Genomic DNA, 18,089 nt, shown 5'->3' on the forward strand with positions numbered 1-18,089 from the left:
TTGAGGGTAGATCATCCATAGGCATAAGAAAACAATTAATTTTTCTCTTATAGCCAGACTTTAGAGTATTTATGAGCCTTAGAATCATTCAGATTCAAAAGGGATAGCTGAATAGGGAAAGGCTTAAGAAGTTGAGCATTGTACTCTTTTGGAAAACACCACTTGGGTTTTGTTAGATCTTCCACCAAGAAAGAAACCCATTGGCTGCAAATGGGTGTATAAAGTAGAATATGAAATTGATGGAATTCTTGATAAATATGAAGCTTGGTTGGTGGCTAAGGGCTTCTTGCAAAAATGAGTCAGCTATGAAGAGATCTTTGCTCCCACAACATAGATGAGCACCACCCAAGTGGTTCTAGCCATTGAAGCACAGAAAAGATGGAACATCTATCAAATGGACATGAAGAGTGACTTCCTCAAAGGGTGATTTGGAGGAAGAAGTCTAGGTTCCAAATTCCAAGGTTGCCAGCAAACAGCACTAGGTATGCAGATTGTGAAGGCTCTTTATGGCCTCAAGCAGGCCCCCAAGGCATGGCATATCCAGATTGATAAATATTTGGTTGCAAAAGGTTTTCACATAAGTCCTTTAGATTCAAATTTGTATGTCAAGAGCACTAGTAGTGACATCATTTTTCTTGTTATCTATGTGGATGATATAATCATTACCACTAATGGGGCACAGCTGCTAGAGAAAATCAAGCATTATTGTGAATTCTGCATTATTGTCTTGACCTGGAGGTTTGGCAGACAGGTGGCAGCATTTTCATTTCTCAGTCGAAGTATGTCAGGAGTTTGCTAGATAAGTTTAGGATGGCCGATTGAAGCCTTCATCCACACCCATGGAGAAATGGCTGAAACTATCACCCAACTCAGATTCATGGTGCTGAATGAGTCAGCTTTCAAGTAACTAGTAGGCAACCTAATTTATCTTACAGCTAGTACTTTATCTAAGTTGTGTTGTGAGCTACGTATACTGTTTCTTGACAGCCTAAGGCAGACCATTGGGTTGTAGTGACGTGTATACTGCAATATGTGGAAGGGGCGCCAAATTTTAGCATTTTGTATAGCAGAAGCAAAGATCCTCAGCTGATAGGTTTTTAAAACTCAGATTGAGAAAGAAGTATTGGTGATAGGAAGTCTACTGCTGGGCATGTTTTCAGTCATGCACAGTTACATGGACAGGTAAAAAGCAGCAGGCAGTAGTTCTTTCCTCAACCTAAGCAGAATATTGGGGAACTGTTAAAGTAGCATGTGAGTCAGTATGACTACAAAGGATGCTTTCTGACATGCAAATATCTCAAGCACAACCTTCACCTTTGTATTGTGACAATCCAGGGGTGCTAAAGCTTGCCAAGAATCCAGTCTTCTGTGAGAGAACCAAATATGTAGAGCTTCATTGTCATTTTAGACAATTTGTTGAAGATGGAACTATGATATCTCAGCATGTTCCGATTGTGGATCAGACTATGAATGTCTTCACCATGTCTCTGAGCCCAGACAAGTTTCTAAAATTTAGGGGGCAGCTTGGTGTAGCTAATAGAATGACCTTTAAGAGAGGGTATTAAATTAATATTGTCATAGTTATTAATATTTAATTTTTACTTCATGTATCTTTAGTTATGTTTAGATTAACTATTGTTTCTTTTAGAAACATCATGTTTGTAATTCCTTTATATGGAGGTTTCAATCCCCATTATTAATACATTGAATTACCCTCCTAAAATAAAATTCCTTGCAAGCAGTTTTCCAAGCAGGCGTTTGAAACTGAACTCAAACAAAAATATAAGCAAATAAATCAGCAGAACATGCCCTATAATAATAGTCCCTAAATCGCCTAAAACAATTATCCCAAACATAGCAACTGACTTTATCTCAAAACAGCATCTAATTAATAAATAAACCCCTAAATTTGGTATTTTTAAAAAATAGTCTTGGATAGTTAGACTGAAACACGTAATGCCTAAAAAAGTCCAGCAAACTGTATATGTATTAAAAAATCTTCATCAGCACCTTGTCATCTTTGTCAACAACCATCTATTAACATCGGTGACAACTGTCTGTCATTGTTTCAACAACAACTGAGATATCTTCATCAGCAATAGTTTGATTTCAACACCATCAGGTATTTGACTTCATCATCTTCTCCTAACTTGATTGAAAATTTGTTGTTTGACGTCAGATTTTCCTACAGAAGCTTGCATAAATACTAGAGGTAATTTGTCTTGATAGCAGCATCTTCTTGTCCATTCACTACATGCTAAACAATCACTACATAGTTTATATTTAGTAACTATCAAAGGATCCCATCAACCATCTATAGTTAAAAGCATTTATCCATTGCACCAAGAAGGTCTTAGCCATGTTTCGAGAAAATACTCAAATCCCACTTTCAAAAATATCAAATATAAGTTCCTTATGGTGAAATGTGAATCTGAAAACACAAACAAACTGATCTGATTAGGATCTAGGACTATTACAAAAGAATGCTTAACATAACTACATAAAGTTAATTCAAATTTTTAGCTAAGAGAATTAACGTAATGAAATGCTTAAATGAATAAAGCTAAGTTACCGATTTGGATGCAGATTCCGAAGCGGATTCCGGAAGCGAATACGGGATGCAGGGATTTTCTTTTTTTTTGGATGTGGATGCGGGAGGAAACGTACACACACACACACACACACACACACACACACACATATATATATATAAATTATAATATTAACATATGCAAAGAAATGCAAGAAATATACAAAAACAAATCATTTGATAAATCATAATATGACTATGAATCTATGATACTTAACAGTTAACTGGAACCCTTAAACAAAATTTCAAGATATTTCAAAATTCATATGATATTCAATTTCATATATCAATATCAATATGTGCTTGTCCAACATTAGTGTTTAGTCTTGACTCTTAAACAATAAGTTCAAATAGGTCATGTTCAAGATTCCAACAAAATAAAATTTAAAAACATGGTAAATGATTGAAGTCTGAAAATTCAATCAATCAGAGTCTGACTTTGAATCATAGGGATTCGCAAGAAAATCCACATTCTCATTGTCATCTCTAACTGCTGAAAGATCATTTGAACCAAGCACGGTTCCACTTATGCTAGATGCACCACGTGCCACACTATCATCATCACTGTCTCCAACTGTAACAAGATCATGAAGTGTTGCATATAAATCTGCACACTCAAGGGCTACATCCCAAAGCTTTGTTGCCCCTTCCTTGTAATGATCATTCTTACGTGACAAAAGATGCAAATTGGTGTGGACAAAGACCAAGTCCTCAGCTTTCTTGGAGCCTAACCGGTTGCGCTTCACTGAATGGATAAAGGATTATGTACTCCAATTCCTTTCAGCAGCAGAAGAACTAGCAACCTATATAATTGTCACAAAACATACAAATGAAAAGCAAATTAATTTTATAGAATGTGTGAAACACTAAATTCTACAATGCAAGTGTAAACATAAAATTTTAAAACAAATTTATAAAACAAAATAAAAAACTTACTTGTGATAGGACTTTGATTGCAAGAGGTTGAAGATGCTTGAAAGGTTGACCATACATGTACCACCATGTGATAGATCCCATTCTATTTTGGTCCTTTAGTGCAAATGGAGAATGCTTTAACCCCAAAGCAAACAACCCAAATTCTTCCCTCACTTTTTCATGCACTTCTTCTAGTGGGAAGAGTCTTGTAAGGGATTTGTGGCACCCCTCAACAACCTCCTCATCCGCAAATGGTGCAACTCTCCCCAGCATACCAGCTATCCCCTCACTATAGTACCTAGGAGATAAGGCATATGCAAAGAGGTGCAATGGGGTAGTCATCTTATTCGAGCAATGGTTGATAATTGCTTGCACTTGTTTGCATAAGGCTTCACATTGTGTGGGGTCACTCTCATGTGCTTGTATAGAATGTTTTACCTTCTCAACCATGGTGTCCATGCCATCATACACATCCCCTAAGCAAGGTGTATCTGTATCAGCAAAACGGAGCATAGTCATGATGGGCTTGGTGAAATCCAATACATATGCCACACGAGCCCACCAACTCTCATTCAAGATCAAATCCCTGACCCTTTGTGCTCTTTCTAAGTTTGAGATCTTCCATACACCCCATTGATCACCGATGACCATTTGACTCAATGCATCTTTTACCTTGAGGAGTCGTCTCATAACGATTGTATGAGATGCAAAACGGATCTCAGCAACCTTAAGCAAGTTAACAATATGTCAATTGACAATATAATTATAAATTTTTATTTTTAACTAAATTATAAAACCATGAAACTTAGTAATTTAAAAAAATTAATTTACCTTCAGCAACTCCAATTTGGAGTATGTTCTAAAAATGGATTGTGACGTGGTGGTTGGTCACAAACATCTGTATGCCCTCCCCCTCTTCATATATTTTCTTCACCCAATCTACTTCAGTGCCAATCCTCTACATGATCAAGTTAAGGGAGTGAACAGTGCATGGAGTCCAAAAAATATGATCATGCCGACTCTCAACTAAAGCACCCGCACCCCTACAATTTTTGGCATTGTCAGTGACCACCTGTACCACATTCTCACTACCCACCATCTTGATGGCCTCAATGAGAATTCTATAAATAAATTCCGAATCCTTCACTTGCCCCTCACAATCAATGGCCTCCAAAAACATTGCCCCTTTAAGGGAAATTGCAATGACATTAATAAATGGCCGGTTCCTTGTATCCTTCCAACCATTTGACACAATAGTTAGACCCGAAGTTTTCCAAGATTTTTTGATTGGTTGAAGGTCTCTCTCTATATGTGCCCTCTCTTGTTGCAATAAAGTTGTACGCACCTTTTCATAGCCCGGGCTTGTGTAGTCAGCTGATGATTCTTTGATTGCTGCCACCATTTCCTTCCAATATGGTGATCTCACCAAGTTCAAAGAAAGCCCATTCGCATAGAGGCAACGTGCAATAGCTTCATCAGCGCGGTCTCTTGCCCCCATTTTAAATGCGGTGTCCAATGCGCCTCTTTTGCGGGTTGAAATTTCCACTTCTTCCTCATCCTCTCCTGGCACAGGTACCTGCAAGAATGGGTGTTGGGAGGATGCAATTGGTTCAGTGGGTGTCTGTGGCTTGCTCTTTGAGGAAGAACCTTGATAGTAGCTTTTTTTTTATCTATTGATCAATGTATCAACAGCTTCTTGTTCTCTTACAAATGAAAGTATTTCCGCACTAGTCATCCCAGTACCATTTTTGCCTTTGCACATTCCAAATCCTTTGCCAGCAGGGCCCATAAAATGAAGCTTCACTCGGGAATATGAGCTATTGAAAGGTTTTCCTTTGTTACTTTGACAATAATTGCACTTTCAATAGTATGAGCCACCTCCTAAAACCTGTGATATCCGTGTTGTATGTCTCCACAAAGGAGAGCCTACATCAATTTTGAAATTATCAGTCCCTTCCCCTCCTTGGCCCCCCACTAAACTTTGACTAGCACTACCACCGGTATCCATTCTTGCCTAGTTTTTTGCAACCTATTTTATAAGAAAATAAATAAATTTTAATTAGTTCCTAACAACAATGAACATCAATGATCATGTATAAAAAGTGGAAAAAAGTGAGAAAAACTACTAAAATAAATACCCAAAGTTGCTTCTACATATCTTTCAAAAAAAAAATTTGAAAAAAAAACTTTAAAACAATCTTCAAGAACTAGAAAAAAATATCAAAAACTCAAAAAAATTCATCTAAATACTCAAGAAAACGATTGATCACTTACCTTGAATGGTTTAAACTTCTTTGAAAAAGCTATCTCTCCCTCTTTGATCGATCCTCTTCAAAAATGCTGAACTTAGCTTCACAATGAAAGAGTGGTTGTAGGTGCAAACAAAATTCTAAAATAACTCTTGTGAATGCTTCTATGTTGACTTCTAGGGTCGTTTTAGGGTTTTATTGTGAAAAAAAACACTTTAAAAATGCTTTTCATCACATGTTGTTATGGAAGTTTAAGTTAAAATAAATAATATTTTAATAGCTTTTGAGGGCTTAGCCAGCGCTGGGCCCGCGGATGCGCTCGGATGCCCTGCGGGTGCTGGCCAAAAGCCATCCGCAGGCATCCAAATGCGCCTGGAAGCTGAGTTTAAGTTAAAATAAATGATATTTTATTGCTCTTTAGGGCTTAGCCGGCACTAGACCCGCAGATGCGCCCGAATGCGCTGCGGGTGCTGGCCGGAAGCCATCCGCAAGCATCCAAATGCCTGCGGATGGCTTTCGGCCAGCACCCGCAGCGCATCCGGGCGCTCCACGCATCTGTCCGCATCGGATGCGAAAGCCAGGCCACTGAGAGACGAATCGGTATCTGAGGAATAAAGCATACAAAAGTGATAAACTGAAAGAAAGACAGTAGAGAGATAGAAGGCAAAACACAAATTGATAACAAAGTTTGTCCGCGGGTCAAACTATGTCTCCGAGTCCCTCTCCAATAAGGTGACTGATCCGATTAACTCCAACAGTCAATTACAAGTGTTTACAAGATCATTCCCTTCAAGTACAACAGCATCACAATATTCTGATGTACAAGACTGACAACAAAATCTCCAAAGCATTCTATCCTCCTCCTCACCTAAATGCCCTGCAAAGCCCTACAACCCCTGCTTAAATACATGAAATTAACCATGTTTAGGCTAAAACCACTAATTACAAAAATAATCTCTTTCAGCTGATTAAATCTTCCTAATAAAGGGTTTACCAATTTATGGATTTGATTTTTCTCCATAAATAGAGGTTGTTTTGACCATATACTCTTATTTAATTAAGGGAAGGCAAGAATCCATGTCTTTAAATAGAGACTACCCAAATATAACACCAAGCACTATTAATAGCGCAGCGGTCATATCTAATTTTGGGTGGTCAGTGGTTAAGGGTTCAACTCCCACCGACCCCTATGTACTCCCTTGGCAGACTTGTAAAGGTTTAAAAATGAATTACCTCCAAAATATTTCAAAATGCTTGTGTGATCTAGCAGTTAAAGCGATATTGTTGGTGCTACTTGGTCGTGGGTTCAAACCTCATGAGGGTCTTTTTTGCCAACCGACTTCCAACTGTCACATCAGCATGATGATGTCAGCAGGGTCCCATTTTTTCCTATTAAATTCACACTATCGCAACTTTCACATACAGACTTCGACTTTGACGAAACGAACGTCATTGGAAAGTTCTCGGTGAGCTCTTTAATTTGAAATCCATTGTTGACCATTTTGGAGATGATTTTTTTTTCACCTTTTGACAACATTTATTCCCAGTTTGACCAAACTTTGACTAGCCATAACTTTTGCATCTAAACTTCGATTTCGCCCGTTAAAGTTGCGTTGGAGTCAGAATTGCAAACACTTTGTTTAATAATGTTAATCCTTGGAGATTTGGGGACATTTCAAATTTTATTGATTTTTATCCCCCGGAGCACAAACATCACCCAAGTATTGTGGAATTTATTTCAATGAAAACTGCAGTTATGTTTTAGATGATCGCAAGAATAAATCCATAATGATTTAATTTGTAAAATAAGGATTCGTGTTACCTGGTACTGTATGTCACAAGGGATATTAAAAAATCAACTATCGGTTTCAACTATGTAAATGTTTTTGTCCACTCATCATCAAGGAGAAGCAACCTATGCCTCCAATAATAGATTGAACATGTCAGAACAAAGACCCTTACACATTTAAATCTAGAAAATTACTCTACAATGATATGGTACTGCGAACAAAACTCCACAATTACCTCAAAACTCCACAATTATAGCATTGTGAGAATTATGAGTACTTGTTGACACAATTTATACACAAAATGGCTATTCCAGAGAAAATTTTGATTATCATAATTATGTAAAATAAGAGTTTTCCATCTTGTATATAGTTTCACAGCATGTTTTAAGGAAATGCAAGCGTACCTTTCAAATTGGTTTGAAAATTTTCAAAATCCAGAACAACTAAAACACCACTGGAATGACTCAAAACATGTTAAGATTCTAACCTATATAATCCTACAGGTCTGACAGTACAGACAGTACCTCTCTTAGTGTTGATATATCTTAAGATTGGCATCTAATATTTATACGTGCTTATCCTATAGGTGCCAGCGACTTTCTCGGGATGTCTTTGTTTGTGTTTGACTAAACTAATGTTTAGTTAGTTAAATCTTAAACTAAGTCTCCTGAAATTGCTGACTTAGGAAGATGTATTTTTAAATGTCAAGTGAAGGGTTGTGTCCCTTAAGGAACACACCCTCTAGCAAGGTATATATTCGGTTGTGAATGCAGATTAGAGGACACACAATTCACAACAGTCTGCTCCTATAAGCATCTCACTTCCAGCAATCAATAAGTCTCCAATATTATATATTATCAGTTTGGAAATAGAACATTGAATCTACATTCAAGATAAACCTTCAACAACATACTTAATATTGATAATATTAAGAAGATCATTCTCAGGAAAATCTCAGAACTGAATTATAAGTCTGATTCAAGACTCAGAATTTGCAGAACATTACAAAACAATTGGCACAAACCCCTGAAATAGTTACAAATAGTATATACAGTTACCATGTTCTCAATTTTACCTTCATATGCATCCTCTGTCAACTCGTCAAATCAATAATTTTTTCATACATATCAAACAAGTTTGGAACGAAATTTGATCTTATAAAACATAATAAGCTAATAATATTGCATGCTCTTGATAACTATTAATTATGATTTACTAAGTAGATGTAAACAGATAACTAGCATCTTTAAGGAAAAACAAAAGTTGAGTGTAGTTTGACCTACAAAAAGAATAGTGATTCTATTTGAATATGTAAGCTCTTTATATACTTATACTATACCAAGTTGTTTCACTCATATTGCTAAGTAAAGCAAATCTTTAGTGTTGCTTCCTCTCAAACAATGGCTAGGATTTTTCCTAACAAAAATCACCTTTAATACAGACACAGCATCATGTTTCCTATATATCCTCCTGAAATTTGGCACTAGCTTGTCTAATTGCATATGTGGACTCTAGAAACAATGTTTCAATCTTTCCAACATTGATATGCACCTTTGATATTTTCAGTACATGTCTTAATACAAATTATCAACTTCAGTAGCTATGCTTCTTGCACCTACATGAGAGTTGTTGTACATTTAATATTTGATACGAGTTCATAGAATCATAAGAAAAGTAAAGAGAGTTATAAATTAGATTTTTAGTGGTGGCTCGGGGTGTGATCTCTCCAGAACCAGTTTGCCAAATTCAATTTGTCTTTTTTTCTTATTAAACATGCAGACTTCAAAAATATTAGCAGGCATTGTTATTGAATAAATAAGTGTACTATTGTCTAGGAAGTATATCGCAGCCTGGGGATGAATTGCATGTTTTTAAACATGTACAGAATGCTGTCTTTCCATAAAGGCACAAATGACATTAATAGAATGTATGATTTCAAATTGGGACAACTATACAGATCAGTGACAGAACTTACCGAGTATGAAGCTGTGAGCAAACAATTCAAAATTTGCCACATATAACCCACTGCATGAAAAGAAAGATCTGTAATGCCTCCACAAATGGCAGATATAATCTGCACAGCAATAAAAGTTCACCAATATCACATCAAATAATTTTATTTGTGATAAAAAATTCCAAATTTAATATTACGAAAAAAAAAGCACCCAAAAAACATGTTGACTAGCATAGTTCACAACTCCACATACAACCACAGTAGTCCCAAAACTTAACACAAGAAATACATACATGGACAAATTTTGTTAAAAAAAATAAAATGTCATGTTGCATAAAATAGGACTCCGGTCACAATTGTGCCTTCAAGTATCGACATGAAATATGAAAGTTCTGCTGCTAGCAATTTAAAAAAATTGATTGAAATTAGAAATGTAATGGAAACCTAAGAGATGGTGAATCATTAAAGTAAGCTTGATTTGGGAAATTGACCATATCATGTTTTGAAAAGGATGAAGAGATTGAAGAGAATAACGTTGTACATGGGCATAAACACTCACAAGAAAACAGACTCGTAAAGGAACAAAGGCAGGTTTGAAATGTATCCATTCATTACAGTCTGTACATATGATCAAATTTTCAATCTAGGATCTCGTGTAGACCAAGGATTACCACAAGCATCTACTAAAATGATGCATTTTTTTATTTAGTGCTCATCTTAGTTTGTTTCCGTAGTTTCTATCTCTGACCTTTGTTTACATTTGTTCCTTTTTGAAACATCGTAATGTAATTGCCTATATATTGTAAACTTTGTTTTCATAATTGAATATATAATTACTGTTACATGGTATTAGAGTGGGTCAATGGAATTCCTTAAAGTTTGGGGATTTTTTTAATAAAAATATGGGCATTAAAAAATAAATGAATTGTTCTTTTCATTTTTTGAAAAAACAGTTGTGAACCCTCTACAAGTTTTGAAGGTTTAGGAAAGCAGTATCAAGGGTTTTTCAGCCCATTTTTCCTTGCAAATCACTTCTTTTCATGAAGAGGGTTTTATGAAGGAAGGAAAAGTCATTTTTGGTTTGCTATACATCTATTCTCCTGTGCGACAGTTCTTGTGACACCTCATGATGGTTCTAAACATTTCCATGAGCCATTTTTTACTCACATTTATTCTGCCTGAACCCACAGATGTTTTTTTTCCAAGATTTAGTGTCCTTTGTGCTTGCTCTACGACACTTTATGATGCAACTCTATTTTCTTTTGTGTTATTTTTGGAGGGTGGTTGTTTTTTGTTTGTGTTTTGAGGGTTTTCAAAGCCTGCATTTTTTGCACTAGGTGTGTTTTCTCCATTTGGTAATTGGAAGGACTGCATGTTTCATGGGATTTTCACAACCCTGAGTTCTGGTTTTGCTTTGTCCAACTTGCACCTAGGGTTTTGTGGGTTCATTTTGCAGCATTTTTTGTGATTTTATTTTGAACAAAAAACCATGGGTCCATTGTTTTCAGCGATAGGGTTTCGAGCTTTCTCCTTGCAAAACAAAATCTCTAATTTTTTAGCAATTTTGGACAAAACCATGGTTTTCTTTCGTAGGTGTTACCAGTTTTCCTCAAAAAAAGTTTTGTATTCTGAAAAAATGTGCCTTGGATTTTGCTAGCTAGTTATTGAGGGTTTTTTGCTGCGTGATATCTCTATTCTGTCATGCATTGCTTAAAGGATTTTGCATGATTCTATTGTAAACATCATGGTGCTACTTTTATTTTTTGCACGATTTTTTCACAAAAAAATCATGGAATCTTTCTCTGCAAGAAGGCTCGCTGATTTTCTCCACAAAAAAACATGGCTGACATTGTAGTGTCTGGTTTTGATAGATTTTTGGACTCTTAAAATCATGTCTAGTTTTGATTAATTTTATACCTCAAAAGTCACATTTGTTTTATTCATTTTTCTTCTTAAAAGTCGTGTGTTTAATATTGATTTTCATTAAAAAAATACTGTAGGGTTTTATATTTTTTCCCCAAAAAATTACTATAAGGTTTTATATATTTTTCCTCAAAAAATCACTGTTTAATTTTATGATTTTTCTACTGAAATAACCAGAGTTTTGCATGGGTGATCTCAGCATCACATCAAGGGTTTAGCATTTTTTTCCACAAAAATAATGGTTTCTTACAATCTGTTTTGAGTCATAGTACTGAATCATTGATCTGCAAACGTTCTTGCAGACTTTTTGCACAATATAGTGTCTACTCGGTGTCTCTGGCTATAAGGAGGGGCACTTTTGTTTTCCAACCTCAGGTTGGACCATTGGAAGGATTTTGGTTATCTTGGTCACTTCCAAAAATTCTATAGATTCAGGGAGGGTCTAAGACTCTAAATAATTGACTCATTTTGTAGAGCATTCTATGCATTCATAACCACAAGGGGGCAGCCTTCTATGAATTTGTGACCAGAGACCTAAAAATTGTCTTATGCAGGGTTGTTAGACTGATGATCATTAAGGGAGGGCATTAAAATAATGCAATGCTTCTTCAATGTTCATTTTAGTTTGCTTAGATAGTTTCTAATTCCGACTTCTGTTAACATGTGTTTCTTCTAGAAACATCATAATATTATTGCCTATATACTATAAACTCCGTGTTCATTATTGAATATACAATTACCACTACAGTATTCTCATGAAAATTGCCCCACCAATGAATTGCTAAAACTTATACTGTCAGTAGTTTTTTATTAAATTTGCAACATGCTATGCTCCTCAAAATTACTTTTTCCAACTTTCTTTCCAACTGTACTTTTTATTTTCTAAACTCTTTCACACACATGAAACACAGCATGATGTTTATGTATCAGCTATCTAAGAATCTGACCACCATTTGAGGACATATTTGCAAGATCTCTAGACAGCCAGGAAATGGATATGACAAGGAATTAATGCCAAAGTTAATGGAACAGAAGGCTAGAAGGGCAACATTAAAGATATGATCACTAATCTGTCATTCATTAGATTGTGATAAATATTAGTTGAAATTTGCATATCACAATTTTGTATTGAGATAAGGAGTTTCTTCTACAGACAAAACTCAAACTGAAGGGTATATTCATGGTGTGGTGAATTATAGAATTTTATCTGAATAGAAAACACAGGCCTAAAAGGTACCTACAGGTTAAGGTAGTTGTGAATCCTATGAGGGATGCTGGCCCACTGCCAACATTAAGGTAGTTGTCTATCTACCCCAAAGTCTCTACACCTAGGGTCCGTTTGGATCGTGGATTTGAACAGGAATTGGAATTCGGAATTCTCAAAAATTCCTAATCCACTGTTTGGGTCTGCAAAATGGGAATTGGAAATCGGGGAAATGTGGATTAGGTATCCCCATTTGACCCCCAAAACAACAATTCCGTCTCCTCTCAATATACATGTTATTTGGAATTCTCGTTTTAATTCCCATTTTAAATCCCATTTTTTAAAAATAAGGATTTCAACTAAAGTTAAATTTAATTGGGTTTGACATCCAGATGCCCATTTGGGAGAACCTATTTTTTAACATATTTTTGAAATTTAATTGAGTTGTAACCGAGAGAGTGAGGCGTTTCAATAAATGATACCCTTTGCATCTACTTTGAGCACCCTTTGAACGTCATTTTGTAAAAAATAGCAGGTACTGCTTGAAGAAATTAGAAAGATTATTGCAGAAATTCGTACAAATACAATTTTTATAAATTGGGGGCTATTGTCGCACCTGCTCATATGTTTGGATTAAATAAAAGAACTAGTACTGCACATATATAATTTCTTTCGTCCTTTTAACTTTTTCTTGAATTTTTATTTTGCAATGAACATCGACATTTTCGGCATGTGTGGAGTTGAAAGCACCATGAACAGGTCCTTGAACAAATTGGAGATATGAATCTCCTTTCTCACTGTAACTTTTATATTCGTATTCTGAACCAAACAGGCTTGGAATAACAAATTCCGAATATCAAATATTTTTGGGTTTGAACCAAACAGTCCCTAAATAAATTTTTGAAACTGTAATATGGATTTCAAGTTCCAGAATCCCAAATCAAGAATTTTAGATTCCAATTCCTTTATCATATTCCAGCAACCAAACAGGCCCAGGATTATCTCCAAAATGAGGTTAAATTAAAAAACTGACTTCAGAATTACAGCAAGGTAGAAGATACCCAGAATTGCCTTTGTGAAGTGTTGTGCACTCAAAAAATTGTATTATTCCTTATGGTCAAGCTTCTTGCTTATGTTTCGCATACATATTTGAGTAAAAATCATAGGATTTAAAATCTGTAAGTCAAATAATAACTACTGCTGCTGTTAGATAATGATCTGGACCTTTATGATTACATTTCTTCAAATTACTGATTGCCATTTAATATTGATTAATACCCATATCTGATTTATCCAAAGATGTTGACAATGTAGCAGTGATACAAATCAAATACTGAACACACAACATACAGTTGAGAATAGCTGTTACCCTCATATCTGGATAATCACAGGGTAGGGAAGATTCATGTGCAGGCTCAGTACGATAATGTATAGACAATGGAGTATTATATTTTCTGCTTTGGACTATTATTTATCATATGGTTATCTTTGATCTTCCTTTAAGGAGGGTTGATCCTGTTGTCCCGATCACTGTCTGAATCCAGGTATTAATAGTAAAAGCTGTTTGCATTTCAATCTAGTTTAGGTTGCATCAAATTTCATGTGAGTTTCCAGTTTAAATAATATTTTGAATATTGTCATACAATTTTAAAAAATCACTTTGATGATCATTAGCAGTATGAATTAGAACTATTTGGTTACACACTATGGAAAATAACTATTACTGATATTCTTAGTGTAGAATTTTTTGAAGTTAACCGTGAAAGTGACTCTCAGAAGTGCTTTTGCCCATGAGTTCCAAGAGGTTAATGTAGAGCACTTTTCCTGTGTGTTAGAATTCTCATTCTGATATGTCCTTTTAACTTCACTCAGGTGACTGCCTAATGCAAGCAAGGGTGATTAAAATTAAACCCTGACCGTTCCCTTGTGCTAATCCTTACTGTCCATGTTTAGGGTTGGTGCTTTTAGGTTTGTTAGAGAATTTTAAATAGCGGAAGAGCAGCAGCTGGGCATTGAGAAGAAGTGTAAAAAAGGGTGAAGACAAAGGTCTTTTGCAGACACAGGAGCAGGAAAGAAGAAGAATCTTCTTGACAGTAAAGATAATCATTCTCTGAGAAAATCAGACTAGTTCTACCAGTGCCATGTACAGCAGATGTTGGACCATAGAAAGTCCTTCTCAATTGACTGAGAAGTTCTTCATTCTGAGCTATGTAATTTCTGAGAATGTTAAGTTTTTTTTTTGTTTTTACTGTTGCAAGGCATACTGAAAACATTTGATAATAAAATTTATTTTCTTCTGGGTTTTCCCCTTCAGGCCCTCAGGGGTTTTCTACCTCAGCTTTTGCTCAAATCTCCATGTCATTTTGAGTCATCTTTTCTATTTGCTATAGTGTATCGGACTTATGTTAAGAGACACTGCAATGGTTTCTATGTTTATGTCAGTTCATGTTTCTAGATATCACTGTTTATTCATTCCATGTCGCATCTTCTACAGTGCTTCTGTTTAATCATGAAACTGAAAAAAACATATAAGAACATTAAGCAAATTGATGTGAAAGTGAACAGTGCAATTAATAACATCATTTTCACAACAAAAATTAACATGTGAAAGTTAACAGTCCAGTTAATCACATCATTTTCACAACAAAAATTAACATGGTATCAGAGTTAAGGAAGGCATAAGGATCTGAAATTGCCAGAGGCATAAGTGTTTGAAACTTTACATTCAACTCAGGTTCAAAATTTTGACACAATAAACCTTTTACAAAGAGCAGATTTTGTATTTCATTTTTGTTTATTGGTTTTCTTCAGAGAAGTATTGACAGTCATGACTTCTTCTAGACTTAGGTATGAAGACATATTGAGTGGAGCAGAAAATTGGAGTGCCTGGAAGGCTAGAATCGTCTTAATCTTGGGGGGAGAGTAAACTGTTGGATATTGTGGAGAAATCTGTAACAACTCCTCAGGATCCAGCATTACTTGCAGATTTCAAGATGAAGAATATAAAAGCCAAAAGGCTAATTTTCGATGCCATGAAATACCACATCATACCTCATGTAAATACCAGTGCTTATGCATTTGAGATGTGGGAGGCCTTAAGGGTCTTTACCAAGGCGCAGGGTGGAACAGGAAAACCATATTCAGGGAGAAGTTAAGAAGTACGAAGTCCAAGGCAGTTATCTCATATCTCACCAAGATATCTCAAGTATGGGATGCACTATCTGTTGTAAGTGAGAATGTTGATTCAGCTGAGCTAGGAAGGATAGCTTTGAACGGTTTTTAGAAGTCATGGGAGAGCTTTGCGAGAGGCATTGTAGTACATGAAAACATGCCTAATTGGGATAACTTTGGGTTGTTTTGTGCAAGAGGAGCTGAGACTTAGCTCTAGATCTTCTAGAAGGCAGCATGGTGGGGATGAGGAGGAGAATGTGGCTCTTGCTGCAAAGAGTAAGAAAAAGACCAAATGGTTCAAAGGGTGAGGACAAGTAGCAAAATGGAGATGAGCAGCCAAAGGACTCCAATAAAACAAAATGCTTTGCTTTGCTTGTAGGAAGATGGGACACTATTGTAACAATCACTTTTCCCAAGTCTTAAATAACCACTATCATATCAAAGATAAACAGTTATTACTTCATATTCATAGTAAGACAGTTATATCAGTTATGTTCATGTGAAAGAGATTAATGGTTATAGTCAGTTAAAGGAAAATTCATAGCTAACAATTCAAAACACCATCAATGAATTTACTATGGAAATTAAAATCTACATACCATGGAATTTGAACTAAAATCAATCTAGGGATGCTTCTGCAAACACCCAAGTTAGTCCACAAATACCACTCAAAATCAAATGACAATTACCATCAAATACCACTACATCAATTAGCGCATCAATTACCATTCAATTATTTAGTGTATCACATACCACTGTATCAATTAGGGCATCTATTATCATTGGATCATTTAGGGCATCACATACCACTGTATTAATTAGGGCATCAAATACCACTGTATCATTTGGGGCATCAGATATCACTGTATCGTTTGGGACATCAAATACCACTGTATCGTTTGGGACATCAAATACCACTGTATCATTTGGGGCGTCAGATACCACTGTATCATTTATGGCATCAGATACCACTCTATCATTTAAGACATTAGAAAACACTGTATCTTTCAGGGCATCAGATACCTCTGTTTCATTCCCTTTCTTCCTATTGGTAACTGTGGCAATAACATAAGATTAGAAGATATGCTCATAATCATTATTCTTATAAATAAAAGACTGAAATAACAATCCTATAGATATATTCCATATTCAGTCCGAAGGTCAATCGATCTAAATGGTTAACAATTACATTGACGAGAAAGGTTGCTTTCATCAAAAGAAATAACAGAATTCAACGATATAAATTAATCCATCATATCTTCTACTTGTATAAATATCATAAAAGTAAAAATACTTGTTACCAATACATGTTTGAATGCTCAACTTATCTTTATCTGATGCACGTCCTTACATCTCGTGGAGAGGGGAAACATTGTTAGGGGCTTAACCTCCCAACCATGAACCTTAAACTTATCCCCATACTTTTTTTAACTAGAAAAGCCCTCCCTACCCAGAATAGACATGGAACACCTTGTCGGCCATTGAGCATTCTGGTACTTAATCACACCACTTGACTTGACAATAGAGAATGAATTAGACATGCATAAGCTTTTAAATGATTTTCCTTTTTAAAATAATATATATAATTGTTATGTCTGATTTTGTTTCCATATTATTGCAGATTTTTTTATCACCTCTTCCTTGGCCATACACTCGGGTGAGTCCCTGGTGTTTATATCTCAAAGTAAACCAACTCATTCTGCTGATCCTCAGCTAGTGTATGAAAATTACATGTTCTAGTATATAATCAGCTTTTATAACTTGAGAAAAATAATCTTAAGACTTGCAGCAATACAATACAATTCTGTCATACAGCAATAAAAATTGAAGATGTATAGAATTGTCATGAGCAATTGATCTCAGCTCAGCAAGGGAATAGCTAGCTTACTGAGAAACTATTCGATGACACCAAACAAAGATGAAGTTCAGTTTTGCATGGAAATATACCTTACTGCTGTAAGTACAAATGCAATAGTAATTCGATAAAGAAAATTTACATATTAATTGATTATGGAAAGTTGACCACATAACCTAGTTGTTGGAAGAACGAAGAGCCTTGGCTGGGCGCTAACAATCCAATCCTTCCATTGGAGTAATTCCGAACACAGCTCTGGGTGATTATCAATCACGACTTTCAGGTACAGGTAAAAATGAGAAGGTAAGGACGTGACAACAACTGTAGAGATGAATCGGAAATAGTATGAGGAGAGGAAATCAATTCTTCATGTTCTCAGTTTCTCACGACTCCCAATATATAGAGGCATTCGATCTCTCCAGGCTTTTAATAAGCTGT

General features: G+C 35.6%; 1 protein-coding gene across 4 annotated transcripts in view; it reads right to left on the bottom strand.

The window, feature by feature from the left end:
• Nucleotides 1-18,089, bottom strand: part of LOC149531884 (GDP-mannose transporter GONST1-like) — a 117,383-nt gene that overhangs the window by 67,872 nt on the left and 31,422 nt on the right. For all 4 annotated transcript variants that reach the window (XM_089809057.1, XM_089809059.1, XM_089809056.1 and 1 more), the window contains one exon: nucleotides 9,520-9,618. In XM_089809057.1, coding sequence (XP_089665183.1) covers nucleotides 9,520-9,618 — 99 coding nt within the window. The remainder of the gene's footprint in view (nucleotides 1-9,519; nucleotides 9,619-18,089) is intronic.

The sequence above is a fragment of the Cupressus sempervirens genome, chromosome 11 (assembly GCF_028749045.1).
Source record: "Cupressus sempervirens isolate cs-2001-9-10 chromosome 11, ASM2874904v1, whole genome shotgun sequence".
NCBI classification, from domain to species: domain Eukaryota; kingdom Viridiplantae; phylum Streptophyta; class Pinopsida; order Cupressales; family Cupressaceae; genus Cupressus; species Cupressus sempervirens.